Below are 20,952 nucleotides of genomic sequence, written 5' to 3' on the forward strand. Positions count from 1 at the left end.
TGGAATAAATATAGAGTATGATTATATAAAAAATGAAATGAAACTAAGCCAAACGAAATACATTGAATCATTAGCGAACAAATATAAATTACAAAACAGCAAATTGTACTGTACACCAACGGAAACAAATTTAAAAATTGAAAACGCTGAGATAAATAGAAATGACATTGGATACAAGAACTTAATTGGTGCATTGCTGTATATTAGTACAAATACCAGACCCAATATAAGTTATAGTGTGAATTATCTTAAGTAGATTTCAAGATTGTTGTAGCAAGACACATTTTAAATATGCTTTGCGAATATTGAAATATTTGTACCGAAATATTGAAATATTTAATATTAAAGATTTAAGGTTACATTAGAAAAGGAATGAAAAGTGTGAAACGATAGATTGTTATGTGGACGCTGATTGGGCAGGAGATCATTTAGATAGAAAATCTACTTCTGGATATGTAATTAAATTGTATGGAAATGTAATCGGTTGGAAATCTAAAAAACAAAGGTGTGTAACAAAAGCCTGAACGTATGCAGAGTATGTAGCTCTATCGGAAGCGGTGAGTGAATTAATGTCTATTAGAGAAATTATGAAGGTCTTCAATGTAAATCTAGACAATAACCCTGTAAAAATTCATGACGATAACTCTGGAGTGATAAGTATAGCAAAGTACGGAAATTTCACAAAAAATTCTAAACACATTGAAGTTCATTACCACTACGTTCACGAATGCTTAAAGGAAAATAAGATAAATATAATTTAAGTAGGTACAGACGAAAATACTACATAGGTTCTCTAAGAGGTTTTTCTATGTGCGATAGTCGAATCAAAGATTTGAATTTTTCGATTTGATCTACAGTGTTTATATTTTCAATAATGTTAGAAATTTGGACTGAAAACTTACCACCATTGATAAAGCATACTGGCGTTGGCTTTCCGTCGAAGTATACAATTTTTTGAACGATTTCTCCCGATGCGAGGGTTGGTTCTTGCTGCAGCAGAAGAGTATTATTATCTAATTTTAATGTTTTATTGGAGAGTTCGAATCGATATTGATTTAAACCGGGTAAGCCTAATATGCCGTCTTCTATGATAGGGAAATTATCATCTACTAAGGAAAATTCTATCTCTTTGTTGAATAAATTTAGTTTAATTTTGGAATTGGATTCGTATTTGGAATGTTCCATGGAGAATTTCTATGTGTCTGGTATTATTGTTCTTCCTGGGTAGCATCCTCGTTTAAGCAAGTTGATTCCTGCTCCCGAGTCAACGAAAAATCGCAATCCTCGTCGTCCTGGTAATTGTAGTCGTATTGTGGATAATCTTCCTGAGGTAGCATTGTTAATTCTGATTGTTCTTGAATGTGGTTTATTCCTGGAGGGGCTTTTGTTTGAGGCGCTATTCGAAAATTTTGGCCTTGATTGGCAAGGTGTCCCAATCGATTGCATTTGAAACATTTCGTTTGTGGCCTTTCGTTTAATGGTCGATTTTCAAGCTTTGTAAAATTATTCATTCTTGGTTGAATGTTTTGTGTGGGTGGAGTTTTGTTATTCATGTTACTTGTAATCGTGAAGCGGTTACCTACTGGACGAGACGTCTGGTTACGATAAGATGGTGGAGTGGTTGTTTGTCGTGTCATCCGTCTGCGAGTGTTGTCTTCGCGAAAGTATTTTTCCACGTCCATTGCCTTTTTTTCTGCATCGATGATGTTTGGAGGGGGGGGGGATTAGCCAATAGCACGTGTCTTATTTCTGAACGAAGGCCTCTTACATAGTCAATCACAGAAACCATGTATAGTCGATCGTTCATCGCTCATCGAGTTAGTTCGTCTTTATATTCATTGGTAATGCTGTATAGAAGTTTGCTGAAAACACGTCGAAATCTAATGTTATAATTTTGCACGCTTTCGGTTATTCCTTGCTTTATCACTCTTAACTGATCTTGGTGTTCTCTTACTGATGCTTGAGTAGCTACGTTACGTCTTAATCCTTCGTACAGAGTTTCGAATTCGTTAATATGGATATTGCGGACTGTCATTGCGGCTTTTCCTACAATTTTCTCTATTTTGATCATTTTTAATAATAACGTTTGTTCGCTACACATCATTCTCATTTCTTTTATTTCACGAATAAAATCTTCTACACTTATATCGTTTTCTCCGTTTAGTATCGGAGATACTAAACAGCTTTTAGATTTCCAGAGTTTGCAGCTGTTGGATTGGATGGTTGGACATATGTTGGTGGCTTTTGTGGCATAGGTGGAGGTGGATTAGTATCGTGTTTTAATACTGATATATTATCGTCATCGTCAGTCATCATAGAACCGAATTCAGTTGATTTTACGTTTATTTGTGGTAGTTTAACACGAGAGAGGTTTCTACTTAATATTTCCATTTCGTTAGCGCGTTTTCTATTTTCTTCGTTCGCTAATTTTAAAGCATTCTTTATTTCGTTAAATTGTTGTCGAAATTCTTCGTTCTGTCTCTGTATTAAGTCTAAAATTACTCTGGTAGAGGAATCGAGTGATCCCGTTTTATTTTGAACTCCACTTGTAGAGGGTAAACTTGTCTCGGCTTTTGAGTCTTTCTTGTTCATATTGTCTCTTCGCTAGAGTTACTAGAGAAACTAACTTTTCGCGTTCTATATTGTTTAAAAGAATTCCGACTTTTCTCACCTTGATACGTAAGTTCGTAGAATGAGGTTCCCTTGCGGTGTTTTCCTCTGTGGCGCGTTCAAATGTGTTGTTTGAGTGTCAAACTCGTTCTGTTGATTTGTTCTATGCTGACAGTGGCCCCGTTGATTTGGTCCACCGTGGTAAATTATTGACAGCAAAGTTCATAACACAAGTAGTTCGAATCCTTCGATCTTCAATAATGTCCGTAGACCGAAATCGTAACTTCGTTTACACTGAAGCGAATGGATCCTGGCAGGATCGCCAAAATGTCACGTAAAAATAATGGGAAAATAATAATAAAAAAATGTTGGGTTCTTGAACCAGAGTTCGAGGTACCTTTATTTTATAATAGGATTACAAGTGTGCGATTTGACCGTTACCGAAAGACTGAAAGACTCGATCCAGACACAGCCCTTCTAGATGTTCGTTTATCTTATGCCTATGTGCCGAATTCATATTCCTTTGTTTTGGGAGTCGGTGTCGTGTGCAAGGCGGTTCAGGTTTCCTGAGTCTGTTGGAGATATTTGTTGACGTTACATGTACGTCAAGACTGTGTAAGTGTCACGAGGCAAAACAATAATATGAGTCGCTCTCGATTTGCATCGTTCTCTAACTCATGTGTCGCTACATACTTATATAGCTATTATTTCTTACAACCTAGCGTATGCAGTTGTGTATGGGGCCTTAAGTTCACTGTTTATAGATACTGCTAGGAATTAATCGAACGAATTCAACGCAGTCGCGTTTACAGTGTTCCGTATTATTGGAAATGCCGAATTCGCGTGGTTTCGCTTTGACGTTCGTCCACGTTGACGATTGTTCAAAGAACAACCGAGAGGCTTCCGCGTCGCAGCTACGAAAGACATCGAAGCCGCGACACCCTTCAGTGACTTCCCTATCTTTTCCTAAAACCAAGGATGACGCAACTCAGGCAATCGTTATAAGCGTTCGAACTTCACATTTTCTTACCATACTATCAACAAAAAATGAAAGCTGGTTTTCAATGAGTCATTATATAATTATATGTCGGAGATGAAAGAACACCGGAGCCTTTGGAATTTTGGATAATCCCGCAACATTGTAACCTAGAGTCTACTATAGCTGTAATTGAACAATTGTAGTTATTCAATCCGATTGTAATTGTTCGAGAGTTGTGATAATGAGCTTGGGCTCGAGGCGACAGTCAGTCGCCGAACGTAGCCGCGGTCACGGGATGAACGCTTTGTCTAACAAAGGTATGGAGTAATTCTATAGATCTCCATAAAAGAAATATTCGTGGTGACACGCGACAGTAAACATTCCAACGGTTTCTGTCCCGTGGCTCGCCACACGCAGAGCCTATTCTTCGAATAAGATGATTGCCAGATGTCGATGCGTCTCCGCAGTACATGTTCGGCTAGCCCGAGGGCCCGTTATAAATCTTAAGGTTTAGTTAACTAAAGTCCTTCAAACAGACAAACAGTCTTTGTCCCAACTACGGGAAGATAGGGGAGACATATTTTTCAACGAGCGGCGTCTCCCACTAGCAACTTTCCCTCGAGGGCGGCTAGCATCTTTTTCTAACCACCGATATGGAGATTGACCAATTAGCAGCAACGTCAATTTCCCTTACTTCCTAAACGAAGGCTTTCCTCGACGAATCCGATGATCTCGTGTCCTTAGACATACCCCATTATAGTTTTCCTCTGTGGCATCATCGGGACGGGACGGGCATTCTTTTACGCGCTCCCGTCGACCAAAGAATAACGTCTTTACGCTCAGCAATTATTTTTACGAGTCAGACTTAGATTCAGCGAGAACGCCCATCTGTCATCCCGTTGGCCGCGGATTCGTTATTGAACCGGAGACCACTGTCACTAGTGTCGCGGACGTCTCACCGCCGTGGTAGATTGTCAAACCTGTGTTATTCATACCTGTGTCAATAAATCGTATCTTCGTTACACCGCAACGATGGCTACCTTCAATGAAGACTCCTCAAACACCGACAACCCTATCCCCAATGTCATTCCGACATATATATCCACCGAAAATGCGCTCTTGTAGACAAACGCTCGATTCGCGTCACAGCTTTTAAAGCTAGTCGCATCTCAATCCGTTGGAAAAAGTTTTTCCTGTAGCATATTTTATTTTTACGAACCAACAAGGTCTTTGTTTATTTCCTTCTTTTTTTTTGCTCCAATTTCCCCATTGTTTTTTCAAGGATAGTATTTCAGAGCCACTAGTCAAGTTTATTGTAACAATAAACTTACGTTTCGGAAACATTTTGTGCAGTGAAACAGAATACACTAAAGTTTGAAGGTCACATCGATTTTCGAAAGTTTATAAATGGAGGTGTATGACAGTATCACCAGCTGTTGCTGTCCAAGTAACTCCAACATCGAAATACTACAACGATTCCAATCGAAAGCGCTAAGAGCCTTAATAGACGCACCTTGGTATGTTACCAACGAAACCATCCATCGCGACCTCAAGATACCTACAGTCAAAGAGGAAATAGCAAAATATAGCGACAGATATAGCAAAAGAGTCAAGAAACACCGAAACCCCCTAATCACTGGACTACTCGATACGACGGACCAGATTCGCAGGCTGAAGAGGCACTACCCGCTAGACCTAAACGTTAGATTCATTTAATTATCCAAATTAAGCATATGCACTTACTTATAATACTTATAAATTATACCTATCTATAATAAGTATTAACTTATTGTAAATAAACAGCCATGTCACTGCGCCACGCCAGAAAAATTACTGAAAATTCTGAACGCGAGAATTGATTGTAATTTCAACAAATAAATAAAAACAAAAAAAAGCTGTTGCTGTCCCCAAGCGCCAAAATACGTTCTGACTACTATTTTACGTATCTCACAGAAGTATGTCTTCATTCATCATCTCCCATGCCATCCACCAACGTGTTCTTAACATGTTATCTCCTAGTAAAATATTGATGTTGAGTCAGATATCCAACTGAATAATCTTTTCGGTGTCTACTATAAGACATTTAAAACCAAGGCTCGTACACACGTGTGCTTATACGTCAGATGTAATACTTAACACGAAACCTGCTTATATTAATATTAAATTTATGCATAGTAGGATGTTCGACCTTTGTAAAAATGAAATTATAATACATACAGTTTCACCGTGGAAAAGTGAATCTTTCTAGCATGTCCACACAAATGCAGGGGAGGGGAGGACTGTGCATGCACCAAACAACTTTACGTTCGTAATTTTTCACACAAATGTACAACTGTAGAGAAAAAATTATCTCTGATTTTTCGGATGTTAGGAATCGACAATATCGCATAACGGAATGCTGTGTTCTACGTATTCTATTTTTGTTACGAAAGTGGTACAAACGAAGTCCACATAAGAATAGTACAACAAAATCGGTTGAGGTTAGGTTATCGTGCAGATATCGCGGCTTTTGCATTGCAAATCACGCAACTGCCAGTCTCGTCGTTCCTTGTAAACGAAAGAAAGGTATTGTAATCGGTCGGAATTAACATAAAACTCGTCGTTTCATAATAATACTGTGCATTCTGAATATGCTATGATTTGGTTTAAAATAATAAATAGTCCATTCTTGCATACTATTGCTCCAGCTTTACTTGTATTTTCGATATTGGTATAAATAGAAAGACAATTAATGTCGTTCGAGTCTATTTTCGGATCATTTATATTACGTTTAATCCATATAGTTATTATATGAGACATAGTATCGTAAAATTTGGAAGAATAAAACGCTCGTACAAGATGTACATTTTATAAGAACTCCAACAAATCTGCATGTGCACCTAAAATACAAACAGATAGTGATTGTTCATAAGTTTATATACATTATCTAATGTCAATCGAAGGTATCAATTCTTTTTCTCCATAAGAGTACTTTTTCATTTATATGTGTTCAAAAATACATGTGTTCAACCGTGAAGCATATGTCACCTACAACGAAAAAGAGTTTTCCTATACTTAATATTTCCTTTATATACCTATGAAAGTCTATTCTTCGCGTAGTATGAAATTATGAATAAATCTGGAATATTGTTCAATCTGAAAAGAAAAATAACTTATTGACATCATTCATTGATACGAGATTCAGAATGTTTGTTTTGTCTTGCAGAGAAAGAAGGCAGCCCTTTCTTTTAATGTGAAATAGAAAGCGAAAATTTGAAAACAGATTTTTTGGAAATTTACTTGCAAATATCGTTTTCAATATCGTGATTTTCTTCCCAATGGTACTGTACTTTCAAATTTTCCAGTATCCCTCTAAAAACAAAAAGTCGAACCTCGTTATTATTAACATAGGCATTACAAGGAAGAGAAGTATTAGAAAGCAGCTCCTTTTTATTATGGATTTCTTTATAATCATGTAAATAAGAAATTCCGGAAATTTTTTCCTCAAGAATTTAATTCTTGTGTTTTGATTGATAATTATTACACTGCATACTAACTTTTCGCATACTGTTCGCGTCTAACAATTTCCTAATAATAACTACTTCAAAATTACATATGTTCTTGCACGAATTCAAAAGTACGTATGATACAATTACAATTGATTCTAAAATAATAATTATTTAAAGATATTAAGATACTAATTAAACGTTTCACTATATTTCAAAATCTGGAACAACAAATTTTTATTTATAAAAAATGAAACTGTGTTTATATATTCTTTGTCATGATGCTATTTCTTATTACCATGTGGACATTTTTTAAAATTCATTTTGTTATCTCTACGCAATATGAAAATTCATATACTGCTTAATATTTTTTACATATTATCCATCCACCGTATGATATCTCCTGAAAAATCAAAATATTAATGTTATATTATTACAATGCTTCTTAAATTTCAATTTTTGACAAATTTGAAATCCAATATATTTTGCACAATTATTATTTATCAAAAAATTCTAAGTTAGTAACTTTCTTTTCAAATGGCAAATAACATATACTTTGGCTTACCTGTAAGTTTTTGTTCCTAATCATCATTTCCTCTTATAGAACATCATTATTGTTCTTATAATTACTACTAGTGTCATAGATATTGTAGTGGCTACAACTGAATTAATAGAAAATGATAAATAACTGTGTATAACACTAACACATAACTGTGTATAACAATGACACATAACTTTTACTTACATATCAGTCGATAAGGGATTACTGTGATATCCTGTTGATGTTTCTTAAGGCACTTGATTAGGTGGGATACGGTATCATTCCTTATGGTATACTGTAGATAAGTATTTTAGAAAATAACAAGAATAAATCTAAATTATTCAGAGGTTCCAGTTTCGGCTTAGACATAAATACAGGACCATTTGCAAAGAAGAAAGGGTGCGTTTCTACAGCCTCGTTATAGTAACCATGAATACCAATCTCTGAATTACTGGTTACTAAACATAAATATCCTATAAAATTTAATATATTTCTTTAATTTTTAATACATACATGAGTTAGTAGTTCTAAATTATGAATCATCCTACCTGTGATATTACACTTTTCCTTATAATATCATCACTCAAGTGAACAACATTAAGATCATGTAAACCATGTCATCCTATCTTACTGTGAAGGTACTTAGTTATGTTATCTAACATTATAAAAATATCATCAAATTCAAGTCCTTTTATTCACATCACATGGCCACGACGATCTGGTTCTTCGTTACATAATGTTCTAAAATTTGTCGTACATATAGGATGTACAAACCGTGATATCAAGGTATCAGTTCTTCCTTCCCAAGGGACAGTTTCATTAAAATTCTGATAGAATTAAAAATTAATTATTAATATTCTAACAATCATATATGTTAAATACATTATAGTCAACGATATATACCTGAGCGAATGTAGGGGTGATTCCTTGATAATTATAAATGTCATCAGCCCACATCATTGTGCCACTTCTTTGTACTCCAGCCTCTAGATTAACAGCCTAAACAAACATACAAAATTTTATAGAAGCTGTACAAAATATAGTATATATGCGCAATATTGAAGCGTTCAAGGGGATATAAAGGTAATGTACATCACATACACGTGTACTCTCATGCAACAAAATACAATTAGATTTAATAGTATAAGCTCTTTTATTCATCATAATAGATTGGAAATTTAAGTGTCTTACGAGGGTGAGTAAAAAGTTACCCGCTCTGTCGGTGTAGAATTTATTTTAAGCAATTATCAAAAAAGACATACATCATTTTTTGACATAATCACTCAATTTCTGTATACACTTTGTCCATTTGCTGAAGGACCTTCGTATTTTCTCATTAAAAAATGTTTTGCCTCCGACCACAAGAAACGAATCACAGCATCCTGCACTGTTTTCCTGCAAATCACCATTGCAAAGCGCCATTACTCGTGCAACGGTCACAAACGAATTGACGTAACACAATGAAACCTACGCAGCAGCACTGAACAGATATTGACGTCATACGAAGAGTGCAGATGGATCAATACGGTCGACAGAAGTTTTAACTATCTGGAGTGCGGATAAATTTTTACCGAGAGTCGTATAGGAATCTATAATCTGTAAGTACACCTTTGGCTGAATGGAAATTTCTCTTACATATAGTCAAAAATGCAGAAACAGTGTATTGAATTGGAAAGTGATAAAAAATAAGCGAAGTTTCGAGGTTGCATGTGATTGCATGAGTACACAGGACGTTTTTAGCGAATAAAAAATAATTTTGAAAGACACGAGACTTATCTTGTATTTTATGCACTCTCTGTGTCCGAATCTCCAGAAGCTCTCTATCTTATGAAGTGTTTTAGATTAGCCGGAAAATTTTGTATGTACATACAAAAAGTATACGATCTAGGTGGAATATTCCATTATTCTCTTGATACAACAGAAACGAAATTTACAGAACTTCTCAGAAAGTTGGTTTATTATTACCAAATTAATAGAATTAATATACGTTTATCATCTTTACATACCTAAGTCGTGGAGGTTTATCGTGCGTAAAAAATTAGTGTCGTTTCAAAGTTACATTTCGTACATTTTAAGCCTATAATTTGTAACGTACAAAACAATGTAAATTTGAGCTGTTTCTTATCTCCACAATAAGAAAATCCAACTTTATGTTTTTTACACAATGATATTTATGGAACAGTAATATCATATTATTGCATCGCTTGGAGAATGAAATCAAGGTACGATGTGACCCTAGTGTAAACGCTGGGATAGCCAGCTGTGCCGCACTTATAAGCGTAAGACACAATACCTATTAAATACGAGGTTAATTCATGTTGTATCAGCAGTGGTCCGCCGCGGTCAGCCTGAAAGGATCGTTAGATTTTGAATCAAAGATACTGAAATATGTCCATCGAATTGTATTGAAATTATACTTATATACAGTAATAATCTTCTATTGATTTGTGTATAGAAATACTCCAATTTATAATGTACATGTTATATGTATTTTGAGCAAAACTAAGATTAGAAGGAAATTACATTAAATACCATAATGAGGTGTGAGAAGTGGGCAAAACTATTAAATTGTGTTTATCTATTATTTTTAATGTTTAAGACGTCGATTTGATGTTAATTCGAATTGACGTGTCTTCAGATACCGTATAGTTTGTAGTAACTCTGTAACTTAATTACCGTACAAGAATCCTCTCCACCCTGAGCATGTTCGGCGCATATTATACCATCAGTGATATCAGGTGCATTAGGAAATTTGGAATAAGCTATTTTGCATTCGGCGTTCTTAATCACTGGCATTTGTACTTCCATTAATGCATTACGTCGTGGTCGTCCTACGAAGAAAATAAGAAAGATATTTAAGACTGGAACTGTTTAATTTTATTATAAAATTGATATCACTTACTATATCTTAAAGCTCCCCATCCAGCAACAAGGGGGTTATAGCCGACGAAGTTGCTCTTTCGTAGGGGCTCTTTCGTACAAATGGGATATACGTACCCTGAAAAATAAAAAAATAAATGAAAATGCAGGAAACGAATGACCAAAAGTATGAGAAAGAATTGTACACGCTTTATGACACAATATATGTGTACAATAAGAAATTTCAGGATATGATACTTCAGTAATACTCAATAGCATATATATATTTGAGGACTTACTCGAAAATGGCACCTCCTCCACCAATCTAAGAATGGCAATATTATGATTGTGTATGTTTTCTATTCCATTCACATGTGCACAATGTGCTGCAGTCAAAACATGCCTAGCCGTTATCAGGGAACCTCCGTACTTCCATAGTGGTTTGTCTGGGTTTCGGGGATTACGAAAACTTAATGCAGCGATCCATGGCCAAGCGCCTAAAATGCAATAGTCATAGTTGTGAATATACATAATTTTTTCTCACATAATGAGTAACAACGATTATTACCTATTCGATATTCGATCATACAGCAGACGATAAGTACATACGTACAAATACTCTGAAATAGAGATTTGATAAAGACAGAAATTAAATTTTTATTCCAGTGGAATATAAATTATTAAATAATTCTATATAATTTCTATTTGAACTATACTGAACTATAAAGTTCAAACGTGTAATTTCTGCCCTAACAGTTTTTGATCTCTATCCATATTATTACTCCTATATCAATTTTTTATTTCAAGCAAAAAGATACTCTTCCTAACATGAAGTAAAAGAAAGAAATAATTCAAGTCAATAAGTAAAGTTACTACCGATAAAATCATAGCATTATTATTTAGTCTAATTGAAATGTACATTGATGTGCTGTTTAATGCCTTTAAAGTTCATTCTTTGCAGTAAATGGCTTATTATTAATCGGAAAGAAAGACATAAAACGTACCAAGTTCATCTGGTTTACCATCGACCACCCTGGTATGAGAGACGTTGCTAAAACCACAGTATGGTGGTCGCCAAGCCTTATACTTATACACAGTTTTTATTAAAATTTCTCTCTTCTCTTTGTTTGGACCATCCGGACAGCAAACGATCGTAACATTGCCCTGGTATCTGCACACTGATCGTCTATAAAAATCGGTGGCTGTACGGTACTGTATCTGCCATATTTCTTGCAGAGGTTTACATTTTCTGTAGTCAAGGCACCTGCCTTCTTGATTGTCCGGTGTGGTACATTCTGGATCAAACAATTTTAAAACATTTCTACAGTTCAAAGATGCGTAAGAAAGCGACACCGATTACTCAACTTTCGAAGTAAAAAGCCGATCAAGTCCACCGGATTGCCCTACAGACACGTAGTAATCCGTAAGAGTTATTCATCATGTTGATAATAATTATCTAAAGAAACTTTTCACGTGAAAATATAAAATTTTAATTGATTAGATATTGTGTTAGCCATACTTAAGAAAGAAAATGAAAATGAATGAAATGAAAGAAAAGGACTACCTTCAACCTCATTTTTTAAATAAACACTTTGTAAGTTTTGCGGTAAATAAATTCTTAGGAATTCAGGACAGTTTTTAGTGAATCATTTTGTTTCGACCGTTCGCGGAGAGACGCGATCGCGAGATAGCACGTCAACGAGAGTTGTAAGTTCCCGTTACGATTAAATAATCGACGCCACGAACTGATCGATCCCCTTATTTCGATTATGATAATAAGGGTAGTTCAATGAAATTCCACAGAATTAACACAAATAAATTAATGTTTATTTCAACAACTTATTAACTAGAAAGATATAAATGGAACAAAAAAAATGTAACTGCGTTTTGGTTGATAAGTAATGCGCGACATACCACATGTGTTGACGGTTCGACTTCTCGAAAAGTTCTGAACGCCTTTCGATTTTTTTCGTTTTTTCTGGAAGGCGACCCCCACTACGTTCGGATCACGCCACATTCTTTTACGCGAGGTAAAATACGGGCCACGAGTCGACGTTTCTGGAAGTCGCCCTGCTTAATGAACCATGCGCTTGCCATTACAATGTTTGCCGGGCAGACGCGACGATCCGTCTGCGACATTATAGTGCCGCGATCGATAGTTAAGAATATGACCTATGGTAAGCCGCATGGCGTAACATTCTCCCCCCGTTGAGAGGGTACGGATCAAACTAGCGAGGTGTGGTTGAAGTTCCCATCTTATTTCGTCTCGGTGGCTAGTTGTTCGGGTTTCTCGAGATCGGGTTGAATTGGCAGTGGGACAAGCCTTTTGACGCCCCGATCCAAAATGCTCTTTGCCGTCTGAACTGTAGCTGTCCGGATGACACCATCGGCGCCTGGATGAACCTTGATAACTCGGCTCAGAGGCCAATGCATGGAGGGAACGTTGTCCTCTCTGAGGATGACGATTGTGCCCTTTTGGATGCTGTGTCCACCCTTGCTCCATTTATTGCGGTTGGTTAGCTCGTTCAAATACTCCTTATGCCAGCGGTTCCAAAAATGTTGTTTAAGCTGTTGGATATGCTGCCATTTGGAGAGTCGGTTCGATGGAATGTCCCTGAAATCTCGATCACGTAAGCACATTAATGAATCGCCAATGAGGAAATGTCCGGGAGTGAGGGCTAGGAGATCATTTGGATCGGTGGAGATAGAAGTTAGCGGGCGGGAATTGAGGACTGCTTCTATTTCTATGATAAGAGTATTACGGTGTTAAGCTCATATGTTTCTGTTTCTCCACTCGCGCTGCGCCATAATATCCTTTGATATTTCCGATCCTCTGGTCGTACGAGGAATTGCCGATACATTTTCTCGATGTCGCCAGTGAGTACGTACTGATGAGCGCGGAATCCAATTAATATACAAAATAAATTGTGAATTGAGTCGAGAATATAGGATTTCCCCATTTTCATGATTATCGTGATTTTTGTATAAATATATTTTTTAAGATACTAATAATTAGGTACTTATAAATTAGTATTATCAATTATTTTGCATTTATAATTCCGCCTCTAGTATAAGTGTTAATTGAAAACTAACTTTATGTTTCAAAAAGTACTAGCAAAGTTGTTGAGTAACAAGCCACTGATGCTAACACAAATAGCATTGTCGTAATTAAATATTTCTAAATATTCATTTTTCATTTTGAACCTGTAGAAACAATTTATTATATATACTATTAGCTAAGTAATTGCATATTTAATTAAGTCGAAATATAAAACTTAGTTATTTTGATAATTTAGAAAATAAAAAACTGACAAACATTTCAATTTAATTTATGGTTGGAACAAAAGACAGTTATTTTTCATTAATTGAAATATTGCAATGCAGAGTACTTTCCAAAATACGCCGAGAGTATTCCTGATGGTGAAACGAGCGTTGCTTCATCGAACGCAGCTAAAGAAAACAACATCTATGTAGTTGGTGGTACGATGCCTGAAATAGAGGGCGATAAATTGTACAATACCTGTACTATTTGGGGTCCCGATGGAACTTTGATAGCAAAACACCGAAAGGTAAGTAATATATTCCTTTATGGCTTTGAATTTGAAAATATTGGGGTGAAGAAAGTGACTCTATCTAGGCATAATTTAGGAATATACATATGTACATACGTATACTATAACCAATTCTATAATTTACGGTTTATAAAATACGTTATGATACGGGAAACGCCCATTTTTGTTGTAACGTGTAATATAAATTTTTCACATACTTAAAATATTATTATATTTATTTTTCCTCCTTTTTAAACAGTATTAAATGATAAGATTTTTTAATAAAAGAAAGTGATAAAAACGCTGTCAGTTATTAAATAAAAAATAATTAAAGTTTAGGAGTTGGTAACTTTGATATTAAATTACAAAAGTTGCAGCAATAGAATTAGCGACTACATTTTTATGTTATTAGGTACATCTATTCGACATCGACATTCCTAATAAGATTACTTTTCGAGAGAGTGATTCACTCAGTCCTGGTAACTCCCTAACGACGTTCGATGTGAAGGGCTGCAAAATAGGTATTGGCATTTGCTATGATATTAGATTCGAGGAAATGGCACGCATTTATCGGAACAAAGGTACAGTAACTTAATCGATCAATACTTAACTAGCAAAAAATTAAATATCTTTCTTAAATATATTCTATATAAAATTAATATAATCTGTAACTCTGTATAAAAAGAAGCTTAATTTAAAAAACCAGTATATTTGCTGAAAATGAAACAAATAAAAGAATTAAAAGCACAATAAGAGGACTGTCCTCGCATATTCAGAAATGATGGAATGTGAACCGTGCAACTACGAAGTTAATTGGTATTCGGTGGCTTCATATTTCCTGCTTCTATATGACCTGCTTCAATATGACCACTGGACCACTGCACTGGTCATTACTTCAGCGTTTCAGAGCGAATGATAATCAATTATACGTTGCCTGCATATCACCGGCTCGTGTTCCTTAAGCAAGTTACATCGCATGGGGACATACACAGTTGACCAATCCCTGGGGAAAGATTCTTTACGATTTGGAAACTCAAGAGAATATGGCAGTCACCGATATCGGTAATTTACAGCTTAAAATTAAAAGCGAGAGATCCATGATGTAATTAATTTTTAGTCTCGTTAATTTATCGATTTAGCCATCTTCCTCTGTATTTGTTGAATTTATTAGTAAGCATTACTTATTACTTCGTATGTTTCTTTTTTCTATCAGATCTAAAAGTTGTTGAGGAAGTAAGGGCTCAGATACCTACATTTTCTCAGAGACGTACAGATTTGTACGACACTGTCTGTAAGAAGGAGTAACTCTACACTAAAACAGAAAATGTTTTTTTATAATATTTCTACTACGATATCCTTTTTCTGTGAATTATTACTAATTTCTTATCATTTGTACTACATGAATGACTCAATTAAGAAAACCAAAACGTTATAAATAATAATCTGTATATCTTGTGTATCAACATGTAATTGGATATTATAATAATATAGGAATGCTATAATAATATAGGATAATAATATAGGAGAATAATAATATAGAAAAAAATACATGCTTTTAAACACCTTTAATATCGATCACATAAATTGTTATAATTCACAATGATTACGCATACATAAAAGACCCCTTGATAGTAAAATTTGCGATCAAAAGGCAATTACGTATCGTTTAACAACATTTAATTTATAACACCTTTTAAACATTTAGACAGATTAACACATAACACTTCTTATATATAAACATCAATTCGAAGTTATCAGCTTGGAGAAATTGGTCGATTAATACCTGTAGATTGTCTGTCTCGTTGAAAGACTTAAAGAGAGCAAAAACATGATAATGCCGCTAATATAATATTCCTTCTTTCTTGTATCTGTCTGCCTCTCAGGTCGTTTTACTAATTACAATAAGTAATTTCGACTTCTTTGCGCTCTCTTTTAACGCATTCGAGACCGAAAGAAATTCATATCAGTCAGTAGGCAAGGGTATAATATACATATTTTATATATAACTTATGTAGTAATGTATATATCATGTTAATTTCATATTTTTTTCAATATAGAATTATTATATATATATATATATATATATATATATATATATATATATATAACTGTACATAATACATTATAGAATAACATAGTATATAATTTTATATTTTAAAAATATGAGGCATACTATTTAAGATTGTCATCGATTTAAAATCAAAGTATGAAAAGGATATCTTGGAGAGAGTAAAACACAGAATCATTCTAACTAAACATTCAGATGGTACCGACACCTAGGTATCGTCTTACAATTAAATCTCGGTCTCGAATGGATTAAAATGAAATACATACTTGCAGCTTCAACATCTTCAATATCGAGGAGATTCAAACTTTACAAATAAATGTAAATTGCGATGTAGAACAAAGCGATGTAAAAAGGGAAAAAGGAGGAAAGAAGGAACAGGGAAGCAAAGAGAAGAAACGAATTTTTCATTTTCTCGAAACTGGATCAAGTTTCAATGCGTTAAAAGAGAGCGCAAAGAAGTCGAAATTACTTATTGTAATTAGTAAAACGACCTGAGAGGCAGACAGATACAAGAAAGAAGGAATATTATATTAGCGGCATTTTTGTAGCCATTATATATGGTTTCGATCGCATAATTAATCAGTATCAATTTACCAGTCTTTAACGGAAGGACAAAAAGAAGAGCAGACGGCACACAGACCGCAATCATGATCATTTTCAAGTAGAATCTCAAACTGCCGTACATCTTCGAAAACTTCGTTAGTCGTAAGGGATCAAAGGATTATGTCCGCGCTGCGGAAAATAGATGAGAAGCGGCTATTTCAACAACCACCGTGTAGGTACTGCACTAGCCAGAAGTATCTGCGACAGAAATCAGAATACACTCGTTTTCGCATGGTTGGATCAATTTCGCGTGGGACTAACGCGGGATAATTGCTCAACTCACGACTTTAACCAGCCCGCTTGATTCTCTGTAAATGCTTGAAATTGACGCTTGGATTCTTTCCAGATTAACTAGCTTTGCTCCTCCCTCCCTTTATCTATTTTCTTAGATCGACTTAGACTGCCACAACATATTATCTTTCTTCTTTTCTTTTCTTTTCTTTCCTTTTGATCTTTTAAAGCCCTAAATCGCTGACTATTTTGTATACTATATATTTTGTACACTCAATTACTCTGTAAGTCATAAGTACATATGTTTTACAACGTTATTTGTCATATTTCAGTTAAACGCCAGAAAAGCCAGAAATATATTTTCAGCGTGTTTTAACGCGCCCCTGGCAAAGATCTCAAAAACGAGTTGCGGCACAATTTAAAGCGACAAATAGCATCGCGTGTCTCGTTGTGGTAACACACGGTTCGCCAGCTTTTGAAAAGCGCTCTCCGTCTGCTTTTTCCTCTCTTCCCTATCTCTTCGTTTTTCCTTAACAAGCGAAACCATTTTCGCGAGGACGAGAGTACGGAAATGACGTACTGGCAATTTTGTTTTGTGATAATACAAGCAGCTCGGTTTCAGTGAATTAAACTTGGCCCCAAGCTTCTACTTATCTACCTTCCTTTCCTTTATTTTCCCTTCTATATCGGTTTTGCGGTTTTCCACATTTCCATCACAATAAACCATGTTTTTTCTCGATTTTACATGTTAGCCAATGATTCACGGCAAAAGCGTCGACTGTAAAAATATTTGTAGTTGCAATAGCAACAAGTATGTTTTCTCAAATAGAAAATATTGGGAGCGTACACGCTGGCAAAACAATTCATGAATAGCTCGTCCTCTGCTTGTTATTTGTTTCGATACTGTTAGCAAACAAATTCATGAAACATACTGGTATAGCGTAAAATGAACATAAAAGTTTTGCGTACACTTGAGAGCTGAACTTTGGCTGTTATACGTATATTATATATATACGCACACAGTTATGTATATGTATATATATATAGAAAATTCCTTAGAACTTTGAGCTTAATAACATATTAAAATCATTAACATTAAGGAGGTGAACTTTACTTACCAATTACCAAAGTTTCTTCCGCCAAATAATACATAAAAATTGAAAAAGATAATGTAACTAGTTTTAACTTTTTTTTGTGTTATAATTTGAATCACTCGATTTATCCGACTGAGGATGGTCGATCGCAATCTCAATTTATACATATTCTCATCGCATGAAATAGATCACATGAGGGATTTTCAAAAGTCGATGGAATATTAATCGCGATTAATTATTTGTAGGTGCATTCTGTGCGGCTAAAGCAGTCACCTAATGAATTACTGAGTACCAGGAATGTTAGCGGTAAACAGGATTGCGGCTATGAATGATTCTCTAATGTCTATATTAGAGATGAATTTGATAATTTATCCTCATAATATGCAATCCGCTTTTAAGTGGAAATCATAATTAACAATTTCTGTTTGATTAAATATGAAGAGCAGATAAATCGATACGCTTAAATCAATATTAGAATTTCTTAACATTTTTATCAAATATTTTAGCACTGTAAAAGCGTCGTAGTAGAGAAATATTAGGTTGTTCCAAAAGTTTCTTTCGTTTTATAAGAAAGTAATAGATGTACAACATTTTTCGTTTTATATTATTTTATTGAATTACGTGTGATCCACCTTTTTCCAATTTAATGTAAAATAATATAGAATAACATAAAACAAAATATGTTGTGCATCTGTCATTTCTTTATAAAACGAAAGAAACTTGGGACAACCTAATAGGAATTTACTTTTATTATCCATTATAAAAATGGATTGTTAATCCTCTAGGAGATACGAACAATATAATTGCAATTAATAAGGAATAAGCTAGCATAACTTAAACCAGCTTTTGCAGAAAGCTATTAGCTAAAGATGTTTATTAAACAATGACAACATGAATTTTCTTAAGTACCCCATTTGGTACTTAATCTACTTCGTAAGTACTGTGTGTCCTAGCCTTCAAAGGATGCAATTTTAACCAGAATGTTTCACATTACTTACCCGTATTATTTCCTTGTAATATAATTTATATTTACATTATCTACGTTACGTTACATTCTACGCGTTAATGTAATGTGATTTTTATTTCTAATCGAAGTTATTCAAAATTTGTAGTATCTCAATAAAAAATTAACAGCCCGCAAAAACTTCACAGAAGCATTAGTATCTTCGAAACTATTGAATTCAAATGGCTAATATTCTTTAACAATATGTATTCGACGACGTTTATCGAGAGAAGTATGTGGCGTAATAGTTAAACTTTCAATTCATATACATATATCGTTTATGAAAAAGTAGTCATTCTGCTTTTGTGATCTGTGACACACTATAAATTCTCATAAGCTAACTAACGCCTAATCTTCTGTAACGTATTAATATAATATAGGTATGTATATCTCGACTTTGAGCAACCAATTGGTGCTAAATAAGCTTTAGTACATACTTCTTACACGTAACAAAAGACCAGTTAACATCTCTGCTCTTAAAAGAAAAACGAAAGGAGCTCTGAAAAGCTGCAGAGTTCAGGTCGAATAACACCAGCTCAGATAAATGACCCTCTAACTTACCTTTGTCCTCATCGACGTCAGTGATTTTGAAGCTAGTTATAAAGTGCACTTCTCAGCCAGCGTCCACGGCAGTCAATATTATTTAACGGGTCTTAACGCGATGTAAAAAGGGAAAAAGGAGGAAAGAAGGAACAGGGAAGCAAAGAGAAGAAACGAATTTTTCATTTTCTCGAAACTGGATCAAGTTTCAGGCTGCTCGCCAAAGAGTCTGTAGCTAACGAGACAAGATTAGACAAACCACGCTTTAAAATTCCCACAGAACTATAATAATCCTCGAAATCAATACGATTCGTCGATCCATCGCCTGATTAAAAAATGAGATAGGATGAAGCTCACTAGTCGGCCTTTGAACTTTCAATAGCGCTTACGGCTCGTATACTCTAGTTTGAATGCTACAATGTAAGCCAAGTCAGCTGTAACTAGCGTTCGCGTGATTGTCGCTATCTATTATTCACGCGTTACACGTTCACCAGACAAACGCGTCTACCGGTTGACATTGTTTTCTGTCCTGAGTTTCAAAGCAATTATGTTGCTTCGTGTAATCAAATCTCGCCAAACTAACGATAAGTTCTTGTTTGATCTTACACAGTTATTAAAACTATACAAGTTAAACCAATCTAGCCTAAACAAGTAATGTCGTTATATATTCTTTTTTAAATCTATATATTGTTTAATAAATCGTGGTTAGGATATAGTAGCTGACAAAAATATTCGGACAAATATATTTGTAGAAACATTTTAAGAGTGTATTATGCATAGTGGCACTATTTAATACTGTACTGTGACTATCATGGTCGTGTTGGTATTATTCGAAACTAATCTGAAAATCTGTATGGAATTTGTAAGATATTTAGTCCGAGTACTGTGCATTACTGATATGTACACAACCGAGACGAGATAACGAAGGTACTGCTCTCCATCGTTCATCGCTACGCGTTGCTAATAGCAACGTATAATGCATATATATCTCGCAAAGACCATAAAAGTACCCAATGGAACCACGTTTAATATTTGATAATAATGTCCCATTACAGTTTCGTCATTTTCAATTAATTAAACACGACCCTCTCTTTAAAAATTAGAAGATAAAATACGTAATACAAATCTACTCGAAATCTTTTAAACCTTACGGACGACCTTACGGACCTTACTTATGGTCTTTAAAAGCAGCAGGGATTAGCAGAATATTAACTGCGAATTTTTCTTGGACCGCAGCATGCAATATGAAATATGGTTATTAAAATGTACACTGAAAATTTCCATTATCCATAAGATACTCGTGCTTGTAGGACCTTGAAAATGAATTCTTAACCCAAATAGTCGACCGCGATACTCGAGAAATTTTGTGAAGCTGACGTCAATACCAA

General features: G+C 34.8%; 2 protein-coding genes, 1 long non-coding RNA gene and 1 pseudogene across 10 annotated transcripts; 1 reads left to right on the forward strand and 3 right to left on the reverse strand.

Annotated features, from left to right (window-relative positions):
• The window catches only part of LOC117163155 (very long chain fatty acid elongase 6 pseudogene), a 70,281-nt pseudogene extending 53,475 nt beyond the window's left edge, over window positions 1–16,806 (reverse strand).
• LOC143304139 (uncharacterized) lies at window positions 4,037–9,745 on the reverse strand. 5 transcript variants are annotated; one of them, XR_013060838.1, is made up of 8 exons: window positions 9,087–9,745; window positions 8,827–9,010; window positions 8,519–8,614; window positions 8,164–8,442; window positions 7,820–8,088; window positions 7,640–7,736; window positions 7,373–7,477; window positions 4,037–7,295 (listed from the first exon to the last, which is right to left on the reverse strand). It is a non-coding gene; the product is annotated as an uncharacterized LOC143304139 (long non-coding RNA). The 5 variants fall into 5 exon arrangements; XR_013060836.1 differs by lacking the exon at window positions 9,087–9,745 and having other exon boundaries at window positions 5,305–5,733; window positions 5,807–7,295; window positions 8,827–8,960; XR_013060837.1 differs by lacking the exon at window positions 9,087–9,745 and having other exon boundaries at window positions 6,710–6,724; window positions 6,869–7,295; window positions 8,827–8,960.
• On the forward strand, window positions 9,044–15,680 carry LOC143304137 (omega-amidase NIT2-A-like). 4 transcript variants are annotated; one of them, XR_013060830.1, is made up of 5 exons: window positions 9,124–9,213; window positions 13,859–14,043; window positions 14,438–14,606; window positions 14,802–15,087; window positions 15,239–15,680. XR_013060830.1 is itself a non-coding variant. In XM_076626506.1 (4 exons), exons 2-4 carry the CDS (start codon window positions 13,960–13,962, stop codon window positions 14,776–14,778), a joined length of 300 nt encoding a protein of 99 aa, XP_076482621.1. In that variant the 5' UTR covers window positions 9,044–9,213; window positions 13,859–13,959; the 3' UTR covers window positions 14,779–15,680. The 4 variants fall into 4 exon arrangements, 3 of the variants coding, with proteins under 3 accessions (XP_076482621.1, XP_076482622.1, XP_076482620.1); XM_076626506.1 differs by having other exon boundaries at window positions 9,044–9,213; window positions 14,732–15,680; XM_076626507.1 differs by having other exon boundaries at window positions 9,086–9,213; window positions 14,925–15,680.
• Window positions 10,250–13,940, reverse strand: LOC143304151 (venom serine protease Bi-VSP-like). Its single transcript, XM_076626517.1, has 4 exons — window positions 13,936–13,940; window positions 10,774–10,877; window positions 10,518–10,613; window positions 10,250–10,446 (listed from the first exon to the last, which is right to left on the reverse strand). Exons 1-4 carry the CDS (start codon window positions 13,938–13,940, stop codon window positions 10,250–10,252), a joined length of 402 nt encoding a protein of 133 aa, XP_076482632.1.
• Window positions 16,807–20,952: the final 4,146 nt, after the last annotated feature.

The sequence above is a fragment of the Bombus vancouverensis genome, unplaced genomic scaffold (genome assembly GCF_051014615.1).
Source record: "Bombus vancouverensis nearcticus unplaced genomic scaffold, iyBomVanc1_principal scaffold0024, whole genome shotgun sequence".
NCBI lineage: Eukaryota > Metazoa > Arthropoda > Insecta > Hymenoptera > Apidae > Bombus > Bombus vancouverensis.

Bases quoted from the DNA above. Each gene is read 5' to 3' on its own strand.
- LOC143304151 (XM_076626517.1), bottom strand. The intron at 10,614-10,773 runs GTAAGTCCTCAA...TTTATTTTTCAG, and splicing joins GGAGGAGGTGCCATTTTCGA to GGTACGTATATCCCATTTGT. The intron at 10,447-10,517 runs GTAAGTGATATC...TTTTCTTCGTAG, and splicing joins ATGGGGAGCTTTAAGATATA to GACGACCACGACGTAATGCA.
- LOC143304137 (XM_076626505.1), top strand. From the start codon at position 13,960: ATGCCTGAAATAGAGGGCGATAAATTGTACAATACCTGTACTATTTGG. The intron at 14,044-14,437 runs GTAAGTAATATA...TTATGTTATTAG, and splicing joins TGATAGCAAAACACCGAAAG to GTACATCTATTCGACATCGA. The intron at 14,607-14,801 runs GTACAGTAACTT...TCGCATATTCAG, and splicing joins ACGCATTTATCGGAACAAAG to AAATGATGGAATGTGAACCG.